At 42.0% G+C, this 22,177-nt stretch overlaps 1 protein-coding gene across 5 annotated transcripts in view; it reads right to left on the bottom strand.

Annotated features, from left to right (window-relative positions):
• Nucleotides 1–22,177, bottom strand: part of RALYL (RALY RNA binding protein like) — a 738,312-nt gene that overhangs the window by 32,621 nt on the left and 683,514 nt on the right. For all 5 annotated transcript variants that reach the window (XM_056522247.1, XM_056522245.1, XM_056522246.1 and 2 more), the window contains one exon: nt 366–523. In XM_056522247.1, coding sequence (XP_056378222.1) covers nt 366–523 — 158 coding nt within the window. The remainder of the gene's footprint in view (nt 1–365; nt 524–22,177) is intronic.

Raw genomic sequence — 22,177 nt, 5'->3', positions numbered from 1 at the left:
CTAGACTTGAAGGAGGAGGAGAGCGAAGAGGCCAAAGTGGCCAAGAAGCCTAAAAAGTGGCTGAAAATTTCAAAGAAAGGTGGATGGAAACGACTGCAAGAATGTGACGGTAAGTGTTTATCCACAGGGGAACCACATAGGTCATATCAATATTTATTCGTAACACTGTAATAGGACAGATACATTGGGGCTCCTGTATGCATGTAGGTTTTAGGTTATTTCTATAAATAGGTTGAAAAGGGTTGTCTAGGGATGCAAACATTTTTGGGGGAATTTTTTCTTTTTTTTTTATTAATGATTTTGTAAACACAATTATTTTTAATGACTACAATAATATTTGACACACAGTAATGGAGGGCACTTACATTTAGAGGAGGAAGCAGTTGAAGCAGTTCTTGATCCTCCTTTCAAAGAGAAAACGCCTTTGCCTCTGCGTGTTGCTGGCACGGTGATACGGGGACGCTTTAAGGGGATAACAGCGCGGGGAGGAGGTGGAACGCGGCCATGACCGTAATCAAACAACCTGAAAAAATAACAACATTTTATTATTAGATTATTATTATTATTATTATTATTAAAATATCAATATAACTGAACGGAAATACAATTGAACTAGTGAAGTAAACGGTATTCTCAGTCTTCTAGGATTATTACATACATAAGAACATAACCTTTAGGGCAGTGGTCTCCAAACTGTGGAGCTCCAGATGTTGTAAAAAACTACAACTCTCCGCATGCCCAGACAGCTATTGGCTGTCTGGGCATGCTGGGGGTTGTAGTTTTGCAACATTTGAAGGTCCAGTTTGGAGACTACTGCATTATTAGGATGTGTTCACACCAGTTATTGAATAAAAGCCAGAAACATGTAAAATGGAGGACACCTATTTAAAAAAAAAAAAAAAAAAAAAAAAAAAAAATTTTTCCCAAAATCATTCCTGGCTTTGTATAATTAAAAACCTGAACGCGTGAACAATCACTAATGAAGGACTTAAAATTTATTTGCATTGTTTAGCAACGATAATTTTTTGACCACGTATCGCTATTTTTTGTTCACATGGGAAGGGGAACTGGTAGCAAAGATTATTTGGAGGGGGGGGGGGGGGATTTGGGGATTGGTGATCGCTTGGGTCACCTGACCACTGAACCCCCCCCCCCCCCCCCCCGTGATCTCCTGGCCTAGGCTACTTACACAACTTTGGAGTAGAGTGGGCCCCCCACATTATTACACAAGTGACGACGGCCTGTTAGTCCAGGAAGGTGGGGCCCGGAGTGTGGCTGAGGACCTGTAAGTAGCCGGGGTCCTGTACAGGAGATTGTGGGGGGTCCCAGTGGTCAGACCCCCTGAAATCAGACACTTATCCCCTATCATTAATAGCAAATCAGCATCTAAGGTAATGTACATTGATACAAGGTAGAGATACGGCAGAGGACAAACAGTTTTCGCTGTTGGTTCAACCAGCCAAACAGGGAGATTTATCCAAACCTGTCTAGAGGAAAGTTGCTCAGTTGTCCATAGCAGCCAATCAGATCACTTTCATTTTTCTGAGGCCTTTTTAAAAATGAAAGAAGCGATCTGATTGGTTGCTATGGGCAGCTCAGCAACTTTTCCTCTGGACAGGTTTTGATGAAATCACCCCCACAGTGCATGGTTTCCTCCAGACAAGACGCTTATAAATGAGGCCCAAAAGTTCACTCTTGGCTTCCCCAATCTGGGCTTCTAAATGACTAACTGTGAGAAACAAGCTTTCTGGATTGATGGAGTGCTGCAATAATGGTTGACCTTTTGGAAGCTTTTCCCATCTGCACACCGGATCTTTGGAGCTCAGCCAGAGTGACCATTGAGTACTTGGTCACTTCTCTTACCCTTCTCCTTTGATTACTTAGTTTGGTGTGGTGGCCAACTACAAAACGTTTTCCCATTTAAGAATTATGCCACTGTGCTCTTGTGAGCTTTTTGTACCCTTCTCCAGATCTGTGCCTCCGCACAATCCTGCCTCTGAGCTCTACAAGCCATTCTTTTCCCCCCTCTTGGCTTGGCTCTGATATGCATTGTCAACTATGAGACCTTATATAGACAGGGCTGCATCTTTCCCAATCAACTGAATGCACCACAGGTGATTCCCATCAAGAAGTAAAAACATCTTAAAAATGATCTAAAGCAATGGGAGACCCCAGAGCTACATTAACGGTCACAGCAGAGGAGTCTGAATACTGTCCAATGTAAAATTTTAGTCTTTCCTAGGTTTTTTTTTTTTTTTTTTTAATAAATTCACAAAAATTCAGTTTTCATATTCTCATTATGGGGTATTGAGTGCATATCAATGAGGGGGGGGAGGTACTTAATTTTTTTTCATTTTAGCACAAGGCTATAACACAATATGTGAAAAAATGTAAAGCTTCTTACAAGTATCATGTAAAAAAGCATATAACCATCTAAATCTCCTGTTTAGAACCCTGGCTCTCTTTCACAGTGGCGCATCAAGACCCGCGCCCAAAGCGGGGGGCTGCCTTGCCCCCTCCATATAGCTCTGTGGGAGACCCGTTTGGCAATCTTCGGCTCTCCCATAGAACTATATATACAGTATAGAGGGGGCGCTTCGGACGGGGGTCGTGACGCGCCACTGTACAGTAGAGCCAGGGCTCTAAACAGGAGATCGCGGGGTGCCCCGGCACTGGGTTTCCCTGCGATCTAAAACTTATCCCCAATCCTTCGCATAGGGGATAGGTTATATATTTTTTTTACATGATACTTTTCCTTTAAGCTCGAATGCAGTGTAAGTCACTAAAGCTTTTTATCAGCATTTTTCTTGCCTTACCCTCTTGTGGGTGACTCTCTATTAGAGGTTATATCACTTGTAGGAGTTACTCAGTGCCTGTATGAGGCAGACAAAGCCACTCATTACACTTGCCTTATAGAACATGTGATTAATCTTAGTATAGAGGTTTCTAAAGTATTCTTCAGATAAAAGCTCGTGTGTTTGGTTTGCGAACTGCATCCACCCACACACTGTACTATTGTATAGTGTTATGATTGACATATGACAACTCTAAGGGGCTCGCCTGCTACCACATATCCTAACTTCTAAAAAGAGTGATTGAATAGGAGATGTGTGCACAGGGAGGTATACTGTACTTACTTTACGGCTGAAATATTAAAATCAGATTAATCTTATGGAGAGCAGTCAATCTAATTTGCTTTGTCTTTGTAGCCGGCTATTATTCACATGTGAGAAAAATGGTTCCTTAGAGATAGCACTTTTAATCTACATTCATGCAAATGTCTTCTGAAGCAAGAAATAAAATATAAACATGCCGAGAAAGATGGAAGCCTATAAATACATACAGCTTGCACTATTCTGTTGCCTTTGTTCGCTAAGATAATAGATCTACTTTGAAAGGTTAATGGTTATGACGACCCCGGGGAGAGATTTCAGATAAAGGATTGTCAATGGGCTCGTAGAATTATACGTGATCAAGAAGACTGAGCCCCTAAGCCCATATAAAGCCCCTTAATGCCACTTTATAGGGAACCCGTTAGCCCCTTTATGCCGCCCTTTTTGAGGACAATGGGAGGTAGTGACACTAGCATTCTGTTAATGTGTTAATATATCGGCATTCTGGAACCTTGTGGTTTAGTAATTGTATAATAAAGCCAACGCTCCGAGGCAGGAGTGTGATTTATTTCCGACAGTGGTCTCAAACTGTGGCCCCTCCAAGCGGTGCAAAACTTCAGCTCCCAGCATGCTGGGAGTTGAAGTTTTGCAACATCTTAAATTTAGCAACTAAATGTTATACGAGGTGAGCAGCACTATATATGACAGGTGTAGGCATAGGTCACCTAGAGGGGTCCACCTCAAACCCACTCTAATGCAGCCAAGAATATAGAATATATTCCCGCCTGCAACGTTTCAGCTGTACAATGCTGCTTGACAAAGGTTGTATTGTACGGCTAAAATGTTGCAAGTGGATTTCCTCTCTATTTGTGCTGTCAAAGATCTTCTTTGGCTTCATTAAAGGGGTACCCAGGTGGAAAACCTTTTCTTTTTAAATCAACTTGTGCCAGAAAGTTTAACAGATTTGTAAATGACTTCTGTTAAAAAATCTTAATCCTTCCAGCTTTCATTAGCTGCTGAATACTACAGAGGAAATTATTTTCTTTTTGGAACACAGAGCTCTCTGCTGAATCACGAGCATAGTGCTCTCTGCTGACCTCTGCTGTCCATTTTAGGAACTGACCAGAGCAGCATATATGATTGCTATGGGGATTTACTCCTACTCTGGACAGTTCTTAAAATGGACAGAGATGTTAGCAGAAAGCACTGTGCTTGTGGTGTCAGCAGAGAGCTCTGTGTATTAAAAAGAAAATAATTTCCTCTGTAGTATTCAGCAGCTAATAAGTGCTGGAAGGATTACGTTTTTTTTATAGAAATAATTTACAAATCTGTTTAACTTTCTGGCACCAGTTGATTAAAATACTTTTTATATGCTGTACGTCTTGGCAAAACATTAACCTTTCTAACATACTTCATAGGAAAAGATTTAATTTTCTCTTTCACAGAAATCATGACTTATAAAATGATGGCTTTGTCCACGCTAATGCGCTCCCTCCTGTCTGACCGGACTCCTCTGCGCTCCCTCCTGTCTGACCTGACTCCTCTGCGCTCCCTCCTGTCTGACCTGACTCCTCTGCGCTCCCTCCTGTCTGACCGGACTCCTCTGCGCTCCCTCCTGTCTGACCGGACTCCTCTGCGCTCCCTCCTGTCTGACCGGACTCCTCTGCGCTCCCTCCTGTCTGACCGGACTCCTCTGCGCTCCCTCCTGTCTGACCGGACTCCTCTGCGCTCCCTCCTGTCTGACCGGACTCCTCTGCGCTCCCTCCTGTCTGACCGGACTCCTCTGCGCTCCCTCCTGTCTGACCGGACTCCTCTGCGCTCCCTCCTGTCTGACCGGACTCCTCTGCGCTCCCTCCTGTCTGACCGGACTCCTCTGCGCTCCCTCCTGTCTGACCGGACTCCTCTGCGCTCCCTCCTGTCTGACCGGACTCCTCTGCGCTCCCTCCTGTCTGACCGGACTCCTCTGCGCTCCCTCCTGTCTGACCGGACTCCTCTGCGCTCCCTCCTGTCTGACCGGACTCCTCTGCGCTCCCTCCTGTCTGACCGGACTCCTCTGCGCTCCCTCCTGTCTGACCGGACTCCTCTGCGCTCCCTCCTGTCTGACCGGACTCCTCTGCGCTCCCTCCTGTCTGACCGGACTCCTCTGCGCTCCCTCCTGTCTGACCGGACTCCTCTGCGCTCCCTCCTGTCTGACCGGACTCCTCTGCGCTCCCTCCTGTCTGACCGGACTCCTCTGCGCTCCCTCCTGTCTGACCGGACTCCTCTGCGCTCCCTCCTGTCTGACCGGACTCCTCTGCGCTCCCTCCTGTCTGACCGGACTCCTCTGCGCTCCCTCCTGTCTGACCGGACTCCTCTGCGCTCCCTCCTGTCTGACCGGACTCCTCTGCGCTCCCTCCTGTCTGACCGGACTCCTCTGCGCTCCCTCCTGTCTGACCGGACTCCTCTGCGCTCCCTCCTGTCTGACCGGACTCCTCTGCGCTCCCTCCTGTCTGACCGGACTCCTCTGCGCTCCCTCCTGTCTGACCGGACTCCTCTGCGCTCCCTCCTGTCTGACCGGACTCCTCTGCGCTCCCTCCTGTCTGACCGGACTCCTCTGCGCTCCCTCCTGTCTGACCGGACTCCTCTGCGCTCCCTCCTGTCTGACCGGACTCCTCTGCGCTCCCTCCTGTCTGACCGGACTCCTCTGCGCTCTCTCCTTGCAGACAGGAGGGAGCACAGAGGAGTCCTATCAGACAGACTGTTTATAAACTTTATGACTAGTGCTGTACTAAAAATATTTGTTTTAGGGAGGAGTAATGTGTCAGACCTGACAGAGTTGGTGCACACCTGCTAAGGTAAATTACATTAAAACATCTGCAGACAAAAGTAACTGGTCAAAAGTCAAAGCTTAAATGGGAAAAACAAGCAAGTATTACAAGCAAGTATTTTGCAGTAATTTGAGTGGTCGAGATCATGTGCTTTTGGCCACAATACATCTAACTACTGTACTATGCAGTCCATCGCATCAAGCTTTTGACCACAGCTACTCCTGTCTACACATGTTTTGCATACTGAGTGTGATCAAGGAAAGAGTAGACCCGACACACCTATCACCTCTGGTAACAAACTACTCCAACAAGGCAGGCTACACCTGCACTGTTGTGAACCAGTTTCACAACCACTCTCCACTGTACCACATCCCAATTCTGTCTGGCCACCATTGCTTTGTTTGAATTTCATGTCTAATCCACAGTAAGTAATATTTCATCCAGCCTGACTACCCTCCTAATAAAAAGAGGTTGTAAATAGCTGACCACGCATTAAATTGAAGGAACACACTAGAACATGAGCTGCACTGTTAGCTAAGAAGTCATGTTTAGCAAATCATTCCCTGGAGTTTTAAAGGGGTCTTCCAGGCAAACACAGAAAATGCCCACTCAGTTATTCACTGGCCAGACCAGTAACCCACCTTAGCCAGATACAGGCTAAATGGGAATTGTGTGTGTTGAGTTGGAACAAGGAAGTGGAGCTCAGACGGTTTTTGGTGAGTAATGCTTAGATTATTACTATTTTTTTATCTGCCTGGTTAACATATAAAATATAGTGTCTTGTGAGAAAAATCAGAATTTCACAAGGCATTAACCAGAACTGGACAAGTTTTTGAATACTTATTTTAAGATCGATTGCATTTTCTAGAGTAATTTTAAATTTCCGCTCTCAGGGTTTTGCTTTGGTTGGTTGCACAAATACAATAAACAATAATAAAGAGATTTATTTTCATTCATAGGAATACAGTCACATTTCCAAATGGATTTTGATGATGTGTCAAGGAGAAGCAGGGTAATGCTGATGAGTTTATCAGTTTCACTAGAATGTTTTGCCAAATAATTCCTATTTTCTATTTTTGAAGCTTATTATGCAGAACCAGATTTCCATCTCAGATGCCTGTAGGCAGTAATGCTCTTCAGATACATTACGATCATATTGTGCAATACAGTGGCGGATTAGAATAGGTCTGTTTTGGGTAGCAGCGCAGGGCCCTGGGCTTCTGGCGGGCTCATGACTGCCTAAAACTGACATATACTTTCTGTGCTGCTAGGCTTCCATATTTTGGTTTTGGGGCGATTTACGTAAAATTGATGCATTTCCACTACTAATGCACTAATAGTGAAAACTACTACTTCCTTTTCCCATAAAAAGAAACATACAAGCTCAGAAGCTTCTCATTCGCTCACCTGAGTGTTCATGTAAGAAGTGGCGGAAACACCGGTAACAAGCCAAGCAAAGAAGGTATCTAGCATCCGGATAAGTATGTAGATCCTTATTTTTATCCTTTCAGCTTAAATAGAAAAATAAATCCATAATTCCACTGAACATAAGTAAATGATCTGATGCATTTCAAGCGTACCAAATGCTCCCCATCACAGATACAATCGATTGTATCCATGGTGAAAGGCATCTGACACACTTGAAGGGTGTTGGACCATTTGCTCATGTACAGCATATGTATGGACTTTGTGTATTGAAGCTGAAAAAAGAAAAAAACGAATACAAGGATCAACAAACCTGTGGTGCTGAATATCTTCTTTGCTTGGATGTTTTTCCACAAAACTAGCCAAAGGGCTTTGTCCCCAAATAGAACACTTTGATATGGAATTTCCATTTTGATTGCCAACAGAACAAACAGATACTTAAAAGGGGTATTCCGGGCTCAACTAACTTAACTATCCTGCCCATTATGAAGAATTATGCTAGTTCTATATTTGCTTGCTATATGGCCGTGCCGTGGATTGTCTACTTTTTCTTCATTATATGGTCCCCCAGGACTAGCGTTTCAGTTCAGGTCTTGATGACCTTCGTCTCCCAATCCTTTGCAGCTCGAGGCGGCAGCTGGTATCAGGGGGCTTGGCTATTTCTTGTATTTCCTCATGAGCCAACTCCCTGATGAGGTGTGTGGTTCATCTGTACGTCCCGTTGTGCCAGCATTCCCTGCACTAGTCCTGTGGGGACTATATAATGAAGAAAAAGACGACGATCCATGGCACTGCCATATAGCAAGCAAATGTAAAACTAGCATAATTCTTCATAATAAGCAGGATAGTTGAAAGGTAGTGTTTTTCCGTTTTTGACTTACCCTATTTGTTTTGTTTCATTTCTATTCTTGTTGTTTAGCCTACTCTATTTCTGTTCTTTGTTGTCTTTTTATCCCCCACTTTGTTTTCCTATCTTTTCTTCTATTTCCTGCTTCTTGCTGTGCTGAAAACTACAAATCCCATCATGCCACATGCCTTGCTGGTTTGGGGCAGCTCCTTTTTTTTTGTTTGTTTGTTCCGCCCTTTACCCACCCTACTATTTTCCCGGGCCAGCCCCCTTATACACAGCACATTATATAATCAGCCCTGGTTGGGATACACTGTCATACACACACAAAAGGGACTACAACTCCCAGCATGTGTCATTCGGGAGTTTTCAGTCTGTGGTATAACACCAGCATGCTGCCTCTGTAGTCTCCTGGGGGTTGTAGTTCACCACACCTCTGCAGGGCATACACCAGTGTTTCCCAACCAGGGTGCCTCCAGCTGTTGCAAAACTACAACTGCCAGCATGCCCTGACAGCCTTTGGGCATGCTAGGAGTTGTAGTTTTGCAACAGCTGGAGGCACACTGGTTGGGAAACACTGGTGTAACATGATGTGCATGCTGAATAGGCTAGAACAGTGTTTCCCAACCAGTGTACCTTCAGCTGTTGCAAATCTACAATTCACAGCATACCCAAGGTCTGTCAGGGCATGCTGGGAGTTGTAGTTTTGCAACAGCTGGAGGCACACTGGTTTGTAAACACTAGCATACACACACACAAACAGGGACTACAACTCCCAGCATGTGTCATTCAGGAGTCTGCCCCCTCCTCCTTCACATATAGGGGGAGATTTATCAAAACCTGTGCAGAGGAAAACTTGCCCAGTTGCCCATAGCAACCAATCAGCTTGCTGTTTTCATTTATATGAAGGCCTGTGAAAAATGAAAGAATCGATCTGATAGGTTGCTATGGGCAACTTTTCCTCTGCACAGGTTTTAGATAAATCTCCCCCATAGATATCATTCCCAGTATGAGATTTCTTCCCCTGCAGTCCATACATCCCCAGCCCGTGCACCTTCTCATCCTCCCCTTCAGATAACACTTAACTTCTCTGTGTTCCTTCTCCTGTGCAGACCTGCGTCCTTAGAATACAGAGCAGGGGGAGGGGAGGTAAAGAGCTGTGTACTCAGCTGGATGAGATGAGGGGGCGTGGCTTATTGCTCATGCAGACAGAGAAAAAATAAAAAAAATAGCTGTGTCATCTTGTCCACAACAGACTCAGAACTGTGAACAACGGTAAAAAAAAAAAAAACTCGGAACTACAGAACTTCCTGCCCAACAAACAGGTAAGAAAAAGACATACATGCTGCCAAAACATATAACACATGTATATTGCAAAAAAGCTAAACTTACAAAGAAGATGCCATATAATCAAAAAAATTAACCACCGGAGTACCCCTTTAAGCCATGTTCACGTATTATTTTTGCTTATTTTGGGCCGTAAAACCCCTGTAAAATGGAAGTTTCTTGTCTCAAAAAGTGGGAAAATATGGTATAAATATAGTAAAACATCTAACTGTGCAAGAGAAGCTCACTTAATGGCCTGTTTACTACTAGAAAAGAGGATTACCTTTTTCTAATGAAAAACGGTGAAGAAAAACAAAAAACTCTTTCCAGAATAATAGGCCTTTTTTAACAGTTGAAAATGCTGTCAATAATATGGTGTAATTACACGGGCTTAGGCTGTGTCCACATCTGCAAGGAATATTGTATTAGAATTCTCGCAATAAGACACTTATCCCATATCCTGTGGACCCTTCGTAATCAGACACTTATCCCATATACCGTGGACCCTTCGTAATCAGACACTTATCCCATATCCTGTGGACCCTTCGTAATCAGACACTTATCCCATATACCGTGGACCCTTCGTAATCAGACACTTATCCCATATCCTGTGGACCCTTCGTAATCAGACACTTATCTCGTATCTATATAGGTGGATAACCTCTTTAATGGGATTCAGTTGTTCTAACAATCGCAGTTTGTTTTTGTTCTATAAATCTCATATCTCATACATCCCCATTGAAGCATAAACTGCAAAATGACACCATGCTGAAAATAAAATGTGTTGTACAACAATTACATACATATTTATTGCAAATTTCAAGCAATGTATTGTTCTCCCATTTTAACTATTAAAATAGCCCATAAAACCTTCACAATTGCGGATAATGTCTCTCCTGGACGATGTCCCGTTAATATTGAGCAGCGCTTGATTCTAATCAGTGGCTCCTTGTGTCAGACGCGCTCTGCATGCTACAATAAGCCATCTGAATGGAGGACTAAAGTGTCGGCTCACTTAATGGCTGCCTCTGTAAGGAGACATTATAATTCACTTTTGTGATTTGTTGCTCTGCCTCAAAGGGTTTTACATCAGAAAGGTTGAAATTCTTTACTCACTCAATCTACTACAACCATTATTAGAAAATGTCTAAATGCGGCCACAGTCTGATGAAGTTGTCTATTAAATACCAAATGCGTCCGTCATACACACATACATATATACATATATATATATATATACCTGCCCAGCCCATATTTTCAGGTTTCATTCTCTACTCCTTACTGGGCATGCCCCACTTTTTAGGTGCACCTACATATACGACCATGGCAACCACGCTACATATTTTACAGGCCCACATACTATGAAGGAGATTTCATTTTTTTCAAACATATGGCTTTTATATGACAATTCATTTTACTTTTGCTTACGTGCGACCTATTTATCAAATAGCTGCACGACCTTGATAAATAAAATCACACGTAAGCAGAACCCGGGAAACCCACAAAGCAGAAAAGTTTTCCCTTATGTTAATAGCCGAAGTTCTTTATCTACCCTTTATTCCCAGTAGCGTTGCCAAACAGTGACTAGGAGGGGGCGTACCGCATCGGGTGACACCCTGACTGGCCTGCCTGGCACTAAATAGCTGCACTCCAACTATCCCGCAACAACCCATCCACCCTCCTCAGAAATTAAAAAATATTAAAAACATACTATGCCGCACCATGAATATCTGTACTCTGGAGGCTTCTTTGTTTAATTTTGAGCCCACATTTTGTAACACTGGTGGGCGGAGTCCTGCATTGCTGGGCTGAGGCCGGAGTTTACGTCAGGAAGGAAGACAGCGTAGCACCAACAGGCACATAAACAATAGTGAAGCCACAAAAAATAAAATTTAAAACTGCTCGGTACGTTACCAACCCAAAAATGTGCATGAGGCTGTATTACTATGGATGTTTTTTTTTTAAGGAAAATTTTCTGTGGCACATATGGGTTATTTACGTAGTCTGTAAAAATTCTTACACAATTATTTTGTGCCTTATTCTATTTTAACACAATATTAATTAAAAAATTCAGTGGGTACGCCAGCATGTACGTGTCCTAAAATTAACAAGGTGAACGGTGTGTATTTTCAACCTTAAAATGAATAGTTATTAGTTATATAATATATTTTTTATACAATTAACATTAATGTAGTAGCTTTGTTTCATGATACAGAACAAGAACAGTTGTTAAAGTCGGTGTTAATGTCCTTTTCTGTAGACGTCTGCACTTTCTGTAAGCCAGGTTGGACCTGGAATACATATTCGACTTTTAAAACGGAGATGCGGCTTTTTTCCTTCATAAATAGTGACTATCGCATTTGATAAATACATTACCACTGCAAAGTGAAAAAAAAATTATGCGCCAGCAGATTTCAGAAATGAGCTTTGGAATAAGCAACAATAAAAAAGTTGCAGCATGTATAGAAAAGTCGCAAGTACGAACGACTTTTTTTACGCAAAAAAAATAAAAATACAAAATCTACTACAGAGCTTGATAAATCTCCTTCTATATCTATGTGCGTACACACACAGGTTCCTCAACATACAATATTATGTGGTTCTAGGATGACCATTGTATGTTAACTGGTAAATTGTTCCGGAGCCCCCAAAATTTCATGTATAGGGGAGTCATATATAAGGGGACGATGGTTAGATCAATATAAAAGAGGCATATATAAAGGGACAGGGTGGGGTGATTACAGCATATAGGGGCATATATAAAGGGGCAGAGGGTGCAGTCAGTACATAGAGGGCATATATTATGGGGAGAGGTTGAGGTCAGTACTGTACAGTATATATATATATATACACACACACATATATATATATATACACACACACACACACACACACACACCGCCCCTCTGCCTCATACTGTATATATTGCATAAAGGGCAGTGGATATAGGGGCAATGCTTTTAACCCTGTCATGGCCACGATACAACAACAGCTGTGTGGACGCCAACCGCAAGATGCAAGGTTGGAGAAGCTGAGGAGCCGAGGACCAAAAGGAGATACCGGAATGACAAAGACTCATTGGGTCTTGACTGAGTACAAAAGTATGTAACACAGCATTAAAGTGGTGGAGAGGGGCATATAGAACGGCCATCTTACACGACGCAACACGGCAGATGCTCCTGCCAGTGAGTCTCTGCACCCGTTATTCCTGTATTTGGATGTGATTTATCGTGAAATAAAGTTATATCCAGCTCTACCCCCATGGTGAGTGCTCAGTCCATCCTTTACTACTACTGTGTACTAAAGACATTGGGCAGATCCTGTCAAAGTTGGCCGTTTCAGCTTGTATGGGCACCATAACACAATTGGGAAGTTCACAGTTGTAGTGGATTATTGTTTGACATATAGACAGTACTGTGTTATAAAAATGGTATAGAATCACATGGGGAACCAAAGCTTGACAAAATATAACCCATATAGACTAATATATATATATATATATATATATATATATATATATATATATATATACACACACACACACACACACACACGTATAACACTGATGTAATGTTGTAGTGTTCCCTTTGTATAAATAACATTCTTAAAGGGGTACTCTGGTGAAAAACTTTTTTTTTTTTTTAATCAACTGGTGTCAGAAAGTTAAACAGATTTGTAAATTACTTCTATTAAAAAAAAATCTTAATCCTTCCTGTACTTATTAGCTGCTGAATACTACAGTAGAAATTATTTTCCGTTTGAAACACAGAGCTGTTTGCTGACCTCATGACCACAGTGCTCTCTGCTGACATCTGTCCATTTTAGGAAGTGTCCAGAGTAAAAGGAAATCCCCATAGCAAACATATGCTGTTCTGGACAGTTCCTAAAATGGACAGATGTCAGCAGAGAGCACTGTGCTCATGATGTCAGCAGACAGCTCTGTGTTTCAAAAAGAAAATATTTCCCCTGTAGTATTCAGCAGCTAATAAGTACAGGAAGGATTAAGATTTTTTAAAGGGGTTCTCCGGTGCTTACACATCTTATCCCCTATCCAAAGGATAGGGGATAAAATGCCTGATCGCGGGAGTCCCGCAGCTGGGGACACCCGTGATCTTGCACGCGACACCCAGTTTGTAATCAGTCCCCGGAGCGTGTTCGCTCCGGGTCTGATTACGGGCGACCACCGGGCCGGCGGCGTGTGACGTCACGCCTCCGCCCCCGTGTGACGTCACGCTCCGCCCCTCAATGCAAGCCTACGGGAGGGGGCGTGATAGCTATCCTTTGGATAGGGGATAAGATGTGTAAGCACCGAAGAACCCCTTTAATAGAAGTAATTTACAAATCTGTTTAACTTTCTGCCACCAGTTGGTTTAAAAAAAAAAAATAGTTTTTTCACCGGAGTACCCTTTTAATCTGAATTGGAAGATCTTTCTTATAAAACTACTGACAAAAACCAAAGGTCAAAATTCAGCATGTCCTAGGAGTTTATCTGCTTTAATTAGAATAATAATGATAATACACACAAAATGTTGAGATTACGGTAGTCAAACAATCCGAACACTCTGGCAACAATAATCTATATGTTGATGAGCCGTTTAAAGGGGTACTCTGGCCCTAATACATCTTAACCACTATCAAAAGGATAGGGGATAAGATGTCTGATCGTGGGGTCCTGCCGCTGGGTGAGGCGTGACATGTCACGATACTCCGGCCCCGTGGTCGTCACACTACACATTTGGAACCACCAGCGCTGCAGAGAATTCACAAAGGTGGGTGCGCAATGACAGATTGTGAGGGTCCCCAGTGGCAGGACCCCCACAATCAGACATCTTATTCCAAATGCTTTGGATAGGGGATAAAATGTATTAGGGCCCGAGTACCCCTTTAATGAAACAAATGCCTTTGTTCTCCAAAAAGACTCCAGTTTGAAGATGAGAAAATAGCTTGAAAGTGAATATCTGCAGCCAAAAATTAATGCGTGAATATAAATCCTCTGTCAAGTTAATTACATATTATCTAGATAACCGCTATCTGCACGCGGCACAGAGACTTGTTAGCAATGAAATGTGAAAAGACTTCAGAATAACACAGAGGATATTAACTCCTAAACAGCACTTAGCTGCCATTATAGGGGAAAAAAAAAAAAAATATATATATATATACTAGTCAGCTTAAGTTTGGAGCCAAACCCCCCCCCCCCCCCCCCCCCTCTGCGATCTCGGGTGCGGCACCCCGGTTCATGTCTACACTTACGTTGAGAATGTCGGCTGTGCTAGGCTTCAGGTGGCCGAGGTCTTCACGCCCCCTCCATTAATGTTCATGGGAGATATATTGAGGGCACAGAGTGGATTGCTGGGCCGGAGATTGCGCAGGTTTGGGGGGGGGGGGGGGATGGGGATAATGTCTGATTGCGGCCGGACCCCCAGCAATCAGGGATAAGATGTCTGTGGGCAGAGTACCCCTTTAAGTTGTAAACTTAACTATCAATACATTTTTGTCCAGATCAAAAAACAAAATTGAATGTTCTAATTGTATTTTATGTAAAAATAAAAATAAATAAAGGCAAAGTTAAAACATTCAGATAAAACTTCAGCAAAATTACGTGCCACATAACAAAAAAAAAAACAACAAACATTCATACTTTAATCTATTGTCCATAGACCAAAACTATGGAAAACTGGTAATTGGTTCTGAAGCCCCCAAAATCTTATCCAAAAATAGGAAAAAGTGAAGATCAAAAGTAGATAACTAATACAGATAAAGCAAGTCCTTTCCTTTCTTCAGGATCCTGTACAGTAAACAGTGTCCCAAAAATGTAACATGGAGCAGTCCTCACCTGGTGTCTACAGGAGCAGCTAACCCTGGCAAAGGTAAAGAGTAGTACAGTAATACCTCCCTGTATTGTAGGGTGCGCTACCAGTCAGTGCATGCACTTCAGTAATACAGAGGTTTTACCAGTGAAATGTCCATTCTCTTTGGTCAGTTCTTCCAGCCACTGGCACTTGTCGCAGATCTGGACTGTTCGTAGCATTGTATGTTGTGTATGGTTTCAAGTTACAATAGTCCACAAAAGACCATTGTATAGTAAAGATTTTGAAACCTGAGGTCATTGGACGTTGAGGGACCACTGTATACATATGCACATCTGAAAAACTGAACTACACACCGCAGTATATCAGGGATTAGGCTCCAACCTTGAATAGGTCCAGAATCTATAACAAAAATCTGTAAGGGCTCATTTACACTATGGCATTGTATGGTGAAATCTGCATGGAATGTGCATGATGAATTCTGCTTGGATTCCACCTTGCATTATACTCCCATTGACTGCAATAGGTATTTCTGTTATACCATATGGAAATCTTGGTGTGGAAAAAAGACAAGCTGGCATAGGAAGTATGATCACTTCACGGTGATGGAAGAATGAGTAGAACATTAATGGGGGTATCCAGCTTAGAAAAATGTATCCCCTATCAAAAGGATAGGGGATAAGTGTCAGACTGTGGAGGGTACAGCCTGCCTGGCACCATTGCTCTCCTCCTGCACGGAGCAGGGGTTGACACGCACACTCCATTGATCTCTATGGGAGAGCCGAAGTGCTGTAATCCGGTATCTCTGGATATCCCAAAGAGATGCATCGAGAGGGAGTGTTTAACACCGTTTTGTTTGGTGGTTGACATAGCTCCATACAGGAGAAGAGTCGGGGCATGGGCAGGAGATCACGGGGGCCATGGCGGACACACCCCGTGACCTGAAACTTCTCGCCTACCTTATGGATATGTTTTTTTAAGCTGGACTTCTCCTTTAATGAGGCTACAGTGCTTGCACTAACACCATGGCCCCTTCAAACAGCCAACTAGCAGGGGGTGTTGGAAATTGGACCCCTGAAGATCTAATATTAATGGCTGATAAAGTCATCAACTTTACAAGACTAGATACATCTTTTTAATATAGTTTCTGATACTATATACATTAAAATCTCTAAGGAAAAATGGTCTTCTAAAGTGGTGGTCCTGTCAAAGAAGGCGACCAGCAGAATATATAAGAAAACTGAAAATCTCAAACTCATCTGGGTAAGAAGATCACAGGTCATCCTTTCTCTTTCGTAAAATAAACTGGGCTGCATAAAGCGTGTACAGAATATGTATTCGTATGATACAACACAGAATCCTCAATGTTGGAGGTGTCACTCGGGGCTGATCAGAATATAGACTCTTACATTAACTTATGTGAAATGAACAATTTTGGAATAAGTGTTCTATGCGGTTCTTCTGGGGTTTAATATCCTCTTTAGAATTCATGGTTGATGCTGATAACCGCTCGCTCCCCTGACTAAAGCAATCTGGAGACATTAAAAACAAAGAGCTGCTGTGAGCGCTATTAACCTAATTGTATTTTATAATTACCAAAGTCCCATTATTTAAAACGAAGCTGCATTTTCTTTATAAGAACAAATAGGTCCACATGCAATGTACAGCACAATAGTTGCTGAAGACAAGTAACACAAACACCATTCTGGATCTTCACATTAAAGCAGATTACTGACTAGAATACTGAACATTTCACATTGTCACATGCAGATATTGAGAAACTAATATTTATGCTGAAAATATAACTAGATTTTACAAACTATATGCTGATTTTTGTTTAGAATTCCATGCCTTTAAAGCATGGAAGGTGTTAATGTGTTAGAGGAGATGTTGTGATCTTTTTTAAATCATTCTTATTTCCCCCTACAGGAATAAGTTGGTAACAAAAGCAAAAGAAGTACAGTGGTAAAAAAAAAAAAAAAAAAAAATGTATCCCCTAGATAGGTGATAAGTGTGTGAATGCGGGGAATCCGACTGTTGGGACCCCCTGTGATCTCCTGCATGGCACCCCGCTTTGTGCAAGTAGACTGTCAACCCCCACATGAAGCGGTGGCCGACATGCTGTATATTCGACTCTTCTATAGAGGTGTTTGAAAGGGCATAATGGCTACCGTTTCGTGTGGGGGTCGACACCGCTGTTCATGAGGAGAGCAAGGGTGCCAGACAGGAGATCGTCGGAAGGGAGGGGAAGCTTTTTGGGTGGTAGGGGTCCAGGCAGTTGGACCCCCCGGGATCTGACATATCCCCTATCTGTACTCCTCAGTACTCCTTTAATAGATGGATAGTGCTGGGTTTGCAGCTGTTTGCATTTTCTTTGTTGCTGGGTCCATTGGTTGGTGTCAAACACTGATAGGAATGCCTGTTTAACTCCTAAACCCAGAATGAGCAATTTTTGTTACAGGTTTTTTTTTTTTTTTTATCATCTCCCACAAAACTAATTTATGTATGTATGTATGCATGCATGCATGCATGCATCTCAAGCTACTCAGCCTGTTTTATGATTTACCACTAATTCACTGTATCAAGCCAATCACGTAGGAAGCAGAGAAAACCAGCTCTTCTACCAGATTCACACCCGGCTCGGTGCGTCTATGGATACTTGCAGACTATACAGACAATCCAGCACTTAAATGAATGCAGCTTTATTCTAAGTTAGCAGAAGGTCCATAAAATAACACCTGCACCGTTCACATCTTGACGCATTTTGAGCGCAAGATCGCATCAAGATTGTGGCAATATTCAGAAGTCTAAATAGTCTTTATACAATGGAAGTGATAATGGAGAGGCTAGATGACAAGAATAATGAAACAGAGGTGGTAAATGAGAAAAAAAAAAAATACATGAAAGGGGAGAGAAGGTTCTCCCCTTCTCTGGCCGGGTACCTAGAGAGTCGCTAAAGTGGTATACAAACAATTTGTCATGCTTTTGATTGGTATCTGTCATTAGTAATAAACATTAATATGTTATAGATAAGTCTATTTGAATTATCATCCTAATATCCTATACTACTACTAATAATTTTTCTTATTTCGTGTGTTAATCTGCTAAAGGTTTGGCAACCAGGGGTCTTGCCTGCAGTTTGTCTCCTATAGCATCCGGGCAGAGACAAAAGTCAGGAGATGTAGGCGGGACCTCAGCACAGTGTATAGAGTGTACAGTAGAGTCCAAAGGGGGGGGGGGGGGGGGGGGGGTGCGGTATCTGCCAATCACAGCTCATCTCACTGAACTGCTCTCGGCTGTGCCTAGCATAGCGAGGGAGGAAGTTCTCCCCTGTATGGCTTCAGATAACACCACACCTGCTGGGGAACACTCCTTCTCAGTCTATGTAGTTCGCCGAGACAGAAGACACACATCATTAAGGTAGAAAACTAGAAAATAATAAAAAGTAAAGGCAGGGGGTGGTTCCTCATGATAGGGGGGAGTGAACTGGGAGGATTATAAAATGTATCAAGCTTATGACAGGTACTCTTTAAGAGGAAGATGGATGCCAGGGGCCTACTAATGTTATACTATGATTTACTTATTCTGCAAGAAATTACAAAGTAAAACTTGACCAGAGTCCTCAAACTAAGGAAAGCCCCCCTGGGGCACACAAAGTGGAGGTAGATCCTCCACAGTATTATTAAAATAGTCATTATGTTTTACTTAAAACAAAGGGACAATCAAAAAGTTTTAATGCTTTATGTTGTACTACTTACGATAAAAAAATTTGGGGATTGCGTAAAATGGCTTATATAGTGGATATACTTTTATACAGCAGAAAAGGCCAATAGAAGAAAAGTATCTCTTGCTTTGCTTTCATACTCGCTCTACTATTTCAACTTGAACTTCACTATTGTCACAGACAAAGATGCTGTTCTAGCCATTCCATTGAAATAGGAAGACATTCTCTTACCAATAAAAAACTAAAGCCATAGTAAGCCAACAATCTCTATAAGTGTCATTTCATTATCTACAGGGAAGAAGCCGAATTTTTGTTAAGAATCAATTTCCTTGTTGGAGTAGAAATAAAATGTGAGCTTACATATCACAAAAATACATTCTGTACAGTATCCTGTAAATTACACTTGAAGTTTACAAAGATTTATAGAGGCTTAATCCGCACAAAAGAAAAGGATAAGAACCTTTCTTGTACCTTTAGATGTGACCGTTTTATAAAGGACAACTAAATGGTTGGGTAAGGATTCCATTCATTTTAGCAAACAAAGGTCTCGATTTTTCACAGGATTCTAGGAAAAAGTTTCTCTCTTTACTGTAGATTATTACCATAATCCACTTTTCTATATATTAGACTTGGGAAGACTGAGCCCTACTTTAGTAACCTGAAACTTAATAGTATCTCGCAAAAAAGGAGAAAAGTGAGTGACGTGCCAAATCATGCACATAAGACTCTAATATATATTTTTTTATTATATATATATATATATATATATATATATATATATATATATATATATATATATATAATTTATTTATTAACCCCTTAAGGATACAGGGCATACCTCTACGCCCTGAGCCCGTTACCTTTCTATAATGCATCATAGCGGGTCGGGCCCGGCACCTAGCAACGGCCAGGACCCGTGGCTAGTAGCGCGAGGCACTGAACAAGGTGCCGCGCGCTATTAACCCTTTAGATGCGGTGTTCAAAGTTGATTGCCCCGTCTAAAGTGAAACTAAACTGCTCCTCGCTAGCTCAGTGGGCTGTTCGGGACCACCGTGGTGAAATCGTGGCGTTCCGAACAGCTGTAGGACACGAGGAGGGTCCCCTTACCTTCCTCCTGGTGTCCGATCACCGAATGACTGCTCAGTGCCTGAGATCCAGGCATGAGCAGTCAAGCGGCAGAATCCTATTGGATAACAAAGATCAATGTAAAAAAATCAGTGTGTGCAGTGTTATAGCCACTAGATGGGAATATAACACTTCGAAAAAATAAAAAATAAAATCATCATTTAACCCCTTCCCTAATAAAATTTTGAATCACCCCCTTTTCCCCATCTAATAAAATAAAAATAAAAAAAAGTGTAAATAAAAACAACAATGAACATATGTCCCATCGCCGCTTGGAGAAATGTCCAAATTATAAAAATATATTATTAATGAAACCACACGGTAAATGGCGTACGCGCCAAATAAAATTCCAAAGTCCAAAATAGCGTATTTTTGGTCACTTTTTATATCATGAATAAATAGCGATCAAAAAGTCCAATCAATACAAAAATGGTACCGCTAAAAACTTTAGATCATGGTGCAAAAAATTTGCCCTCATACCGCCCCGTATGCGGAAAAATAAAGTTATAGGGGTCAGAAGATAACAATTTTAAACGTATACATTTTCCTGCATGTAGTTATGATTTTTTCCAGAAGTACGACAAAATCAAACCTATATAAGTAGGGTATCATTTTAATCGTATGGACCTACAGAATAATGATAAGGTGTTATTTTTACTGCTTAGAAATGGAAGCCCCCGAAATTTACAAAATGGCGTTTTCGCTTCAATTTTGTCGCACAATTAGTTTTTTTCCGTTTCCCTGTAGATTTTTGGGTAAAAAGACTGATATCATTACAAAGTAGAACTGATGGTGCGAAAAATAAGCAATCATATGGATTTTTAGGTGCAAAATTGAAAGGGTTATGATTTTTAAAAGTTGAGGAGGAAAAAACTAAAATGCAAAAACGGAAAAACGCTCGGTCCTTAAGGGGTAATGTACCAATATATAATTCATAGGGGTGGATCAAATGTCAACTGATATGTCTATCACATAAAGCACAAACAAAAAATGATCACTCTATATACAGCATGTTAATAATAATGTAGAAATTCATACCCATAAAAAAAACACTGGTGTAAAAGGGAATACTAGGATGATGCCACCTTATCACAGGTTTTAGTGCCAACCTTGTTTCGGTGGAGATTTTCAAAAACTGGCTAAGGGTAAGTTAACATGGGCGGGTTTGCAGCGGATTCCGTTACAACCCATCGACATCAACGAGGTCTGCTATGGAGAAGTCAACTGCTTGTTAGCCTGAGGCAATCACCCCCCCCCCCCCCATGTGGATGGATGCTTATTCTAGGTAAGTGTAAACTAAGGCAGTCTAAGATTGCAGCAGATTTTTACAGTGGCTCAGTGGCTATTAGCTGGCTCAGTTAACATCCAAAATTATTTGCTGCATACTATTCATTTTTGATGCATTTAAGGCCCTGCCCCTTATAAGTCACAACTTTTTTTTTTCTTTAAACAAGGGGGGGGGGGTGAGGCACATGGGGTTAACAGGGTAATTAGGCGCAAATCATTTGAGAATAAGGCAAAATAAAAATATTTTGAAAAAAATAATAATTTTATTCCTCTATAACAATTAGCCACTAGAGACTGTAGAATCCACTTGCCAGGTTCAAAATAGTTCCCTTCTTTATTCACTCAGCGGTGACATCAAACAAGGTGCATGCAGGGGAGTAAGGTGGAGGAGGGGTCACCGGGACAAATTGTTTCATGCGCTATGCGCACTTCCTCTAGCCCAGTGTTTCTCAATTCCAGTCCTCAGGGCCCCCTAACAGGTCATGTTTTCAGGATTTCCTTAGTCTTTCACATGTGATATAATTGTGGTGATATATAATTGGCCTGATTTACTGACAATAATTATGTCACCTGTGAAAGACTTAGGATATCCTGAAAACACAACCTTAGGGGGCCCTGAGGACTGGAATTGAGAAATACTGCTCTAGCCGGATGTCACATCCGGCAAGAGGAAGTGCGAATAGCGCATGAAACAATTTGTCCCGGTGACCCCT

Source organism: Hyla sarda, chromosome 5, assembly GCF_029499605.1.
Source record: "Hyla sarda isolate aHylSar1 chromosome 5, aHylSar1.hap1, whole genome shotgun sequence".
Classification (NCBI taxonomy): domain Eukaryota; kingdom Metazoa; phylum Chordata; class Amphibia; order Anura; family Hylidae; genus Hyla; species Hyla sarda.
This window is presented reverse-complemented; position numbering and strand designations above follow the sequence as displayed.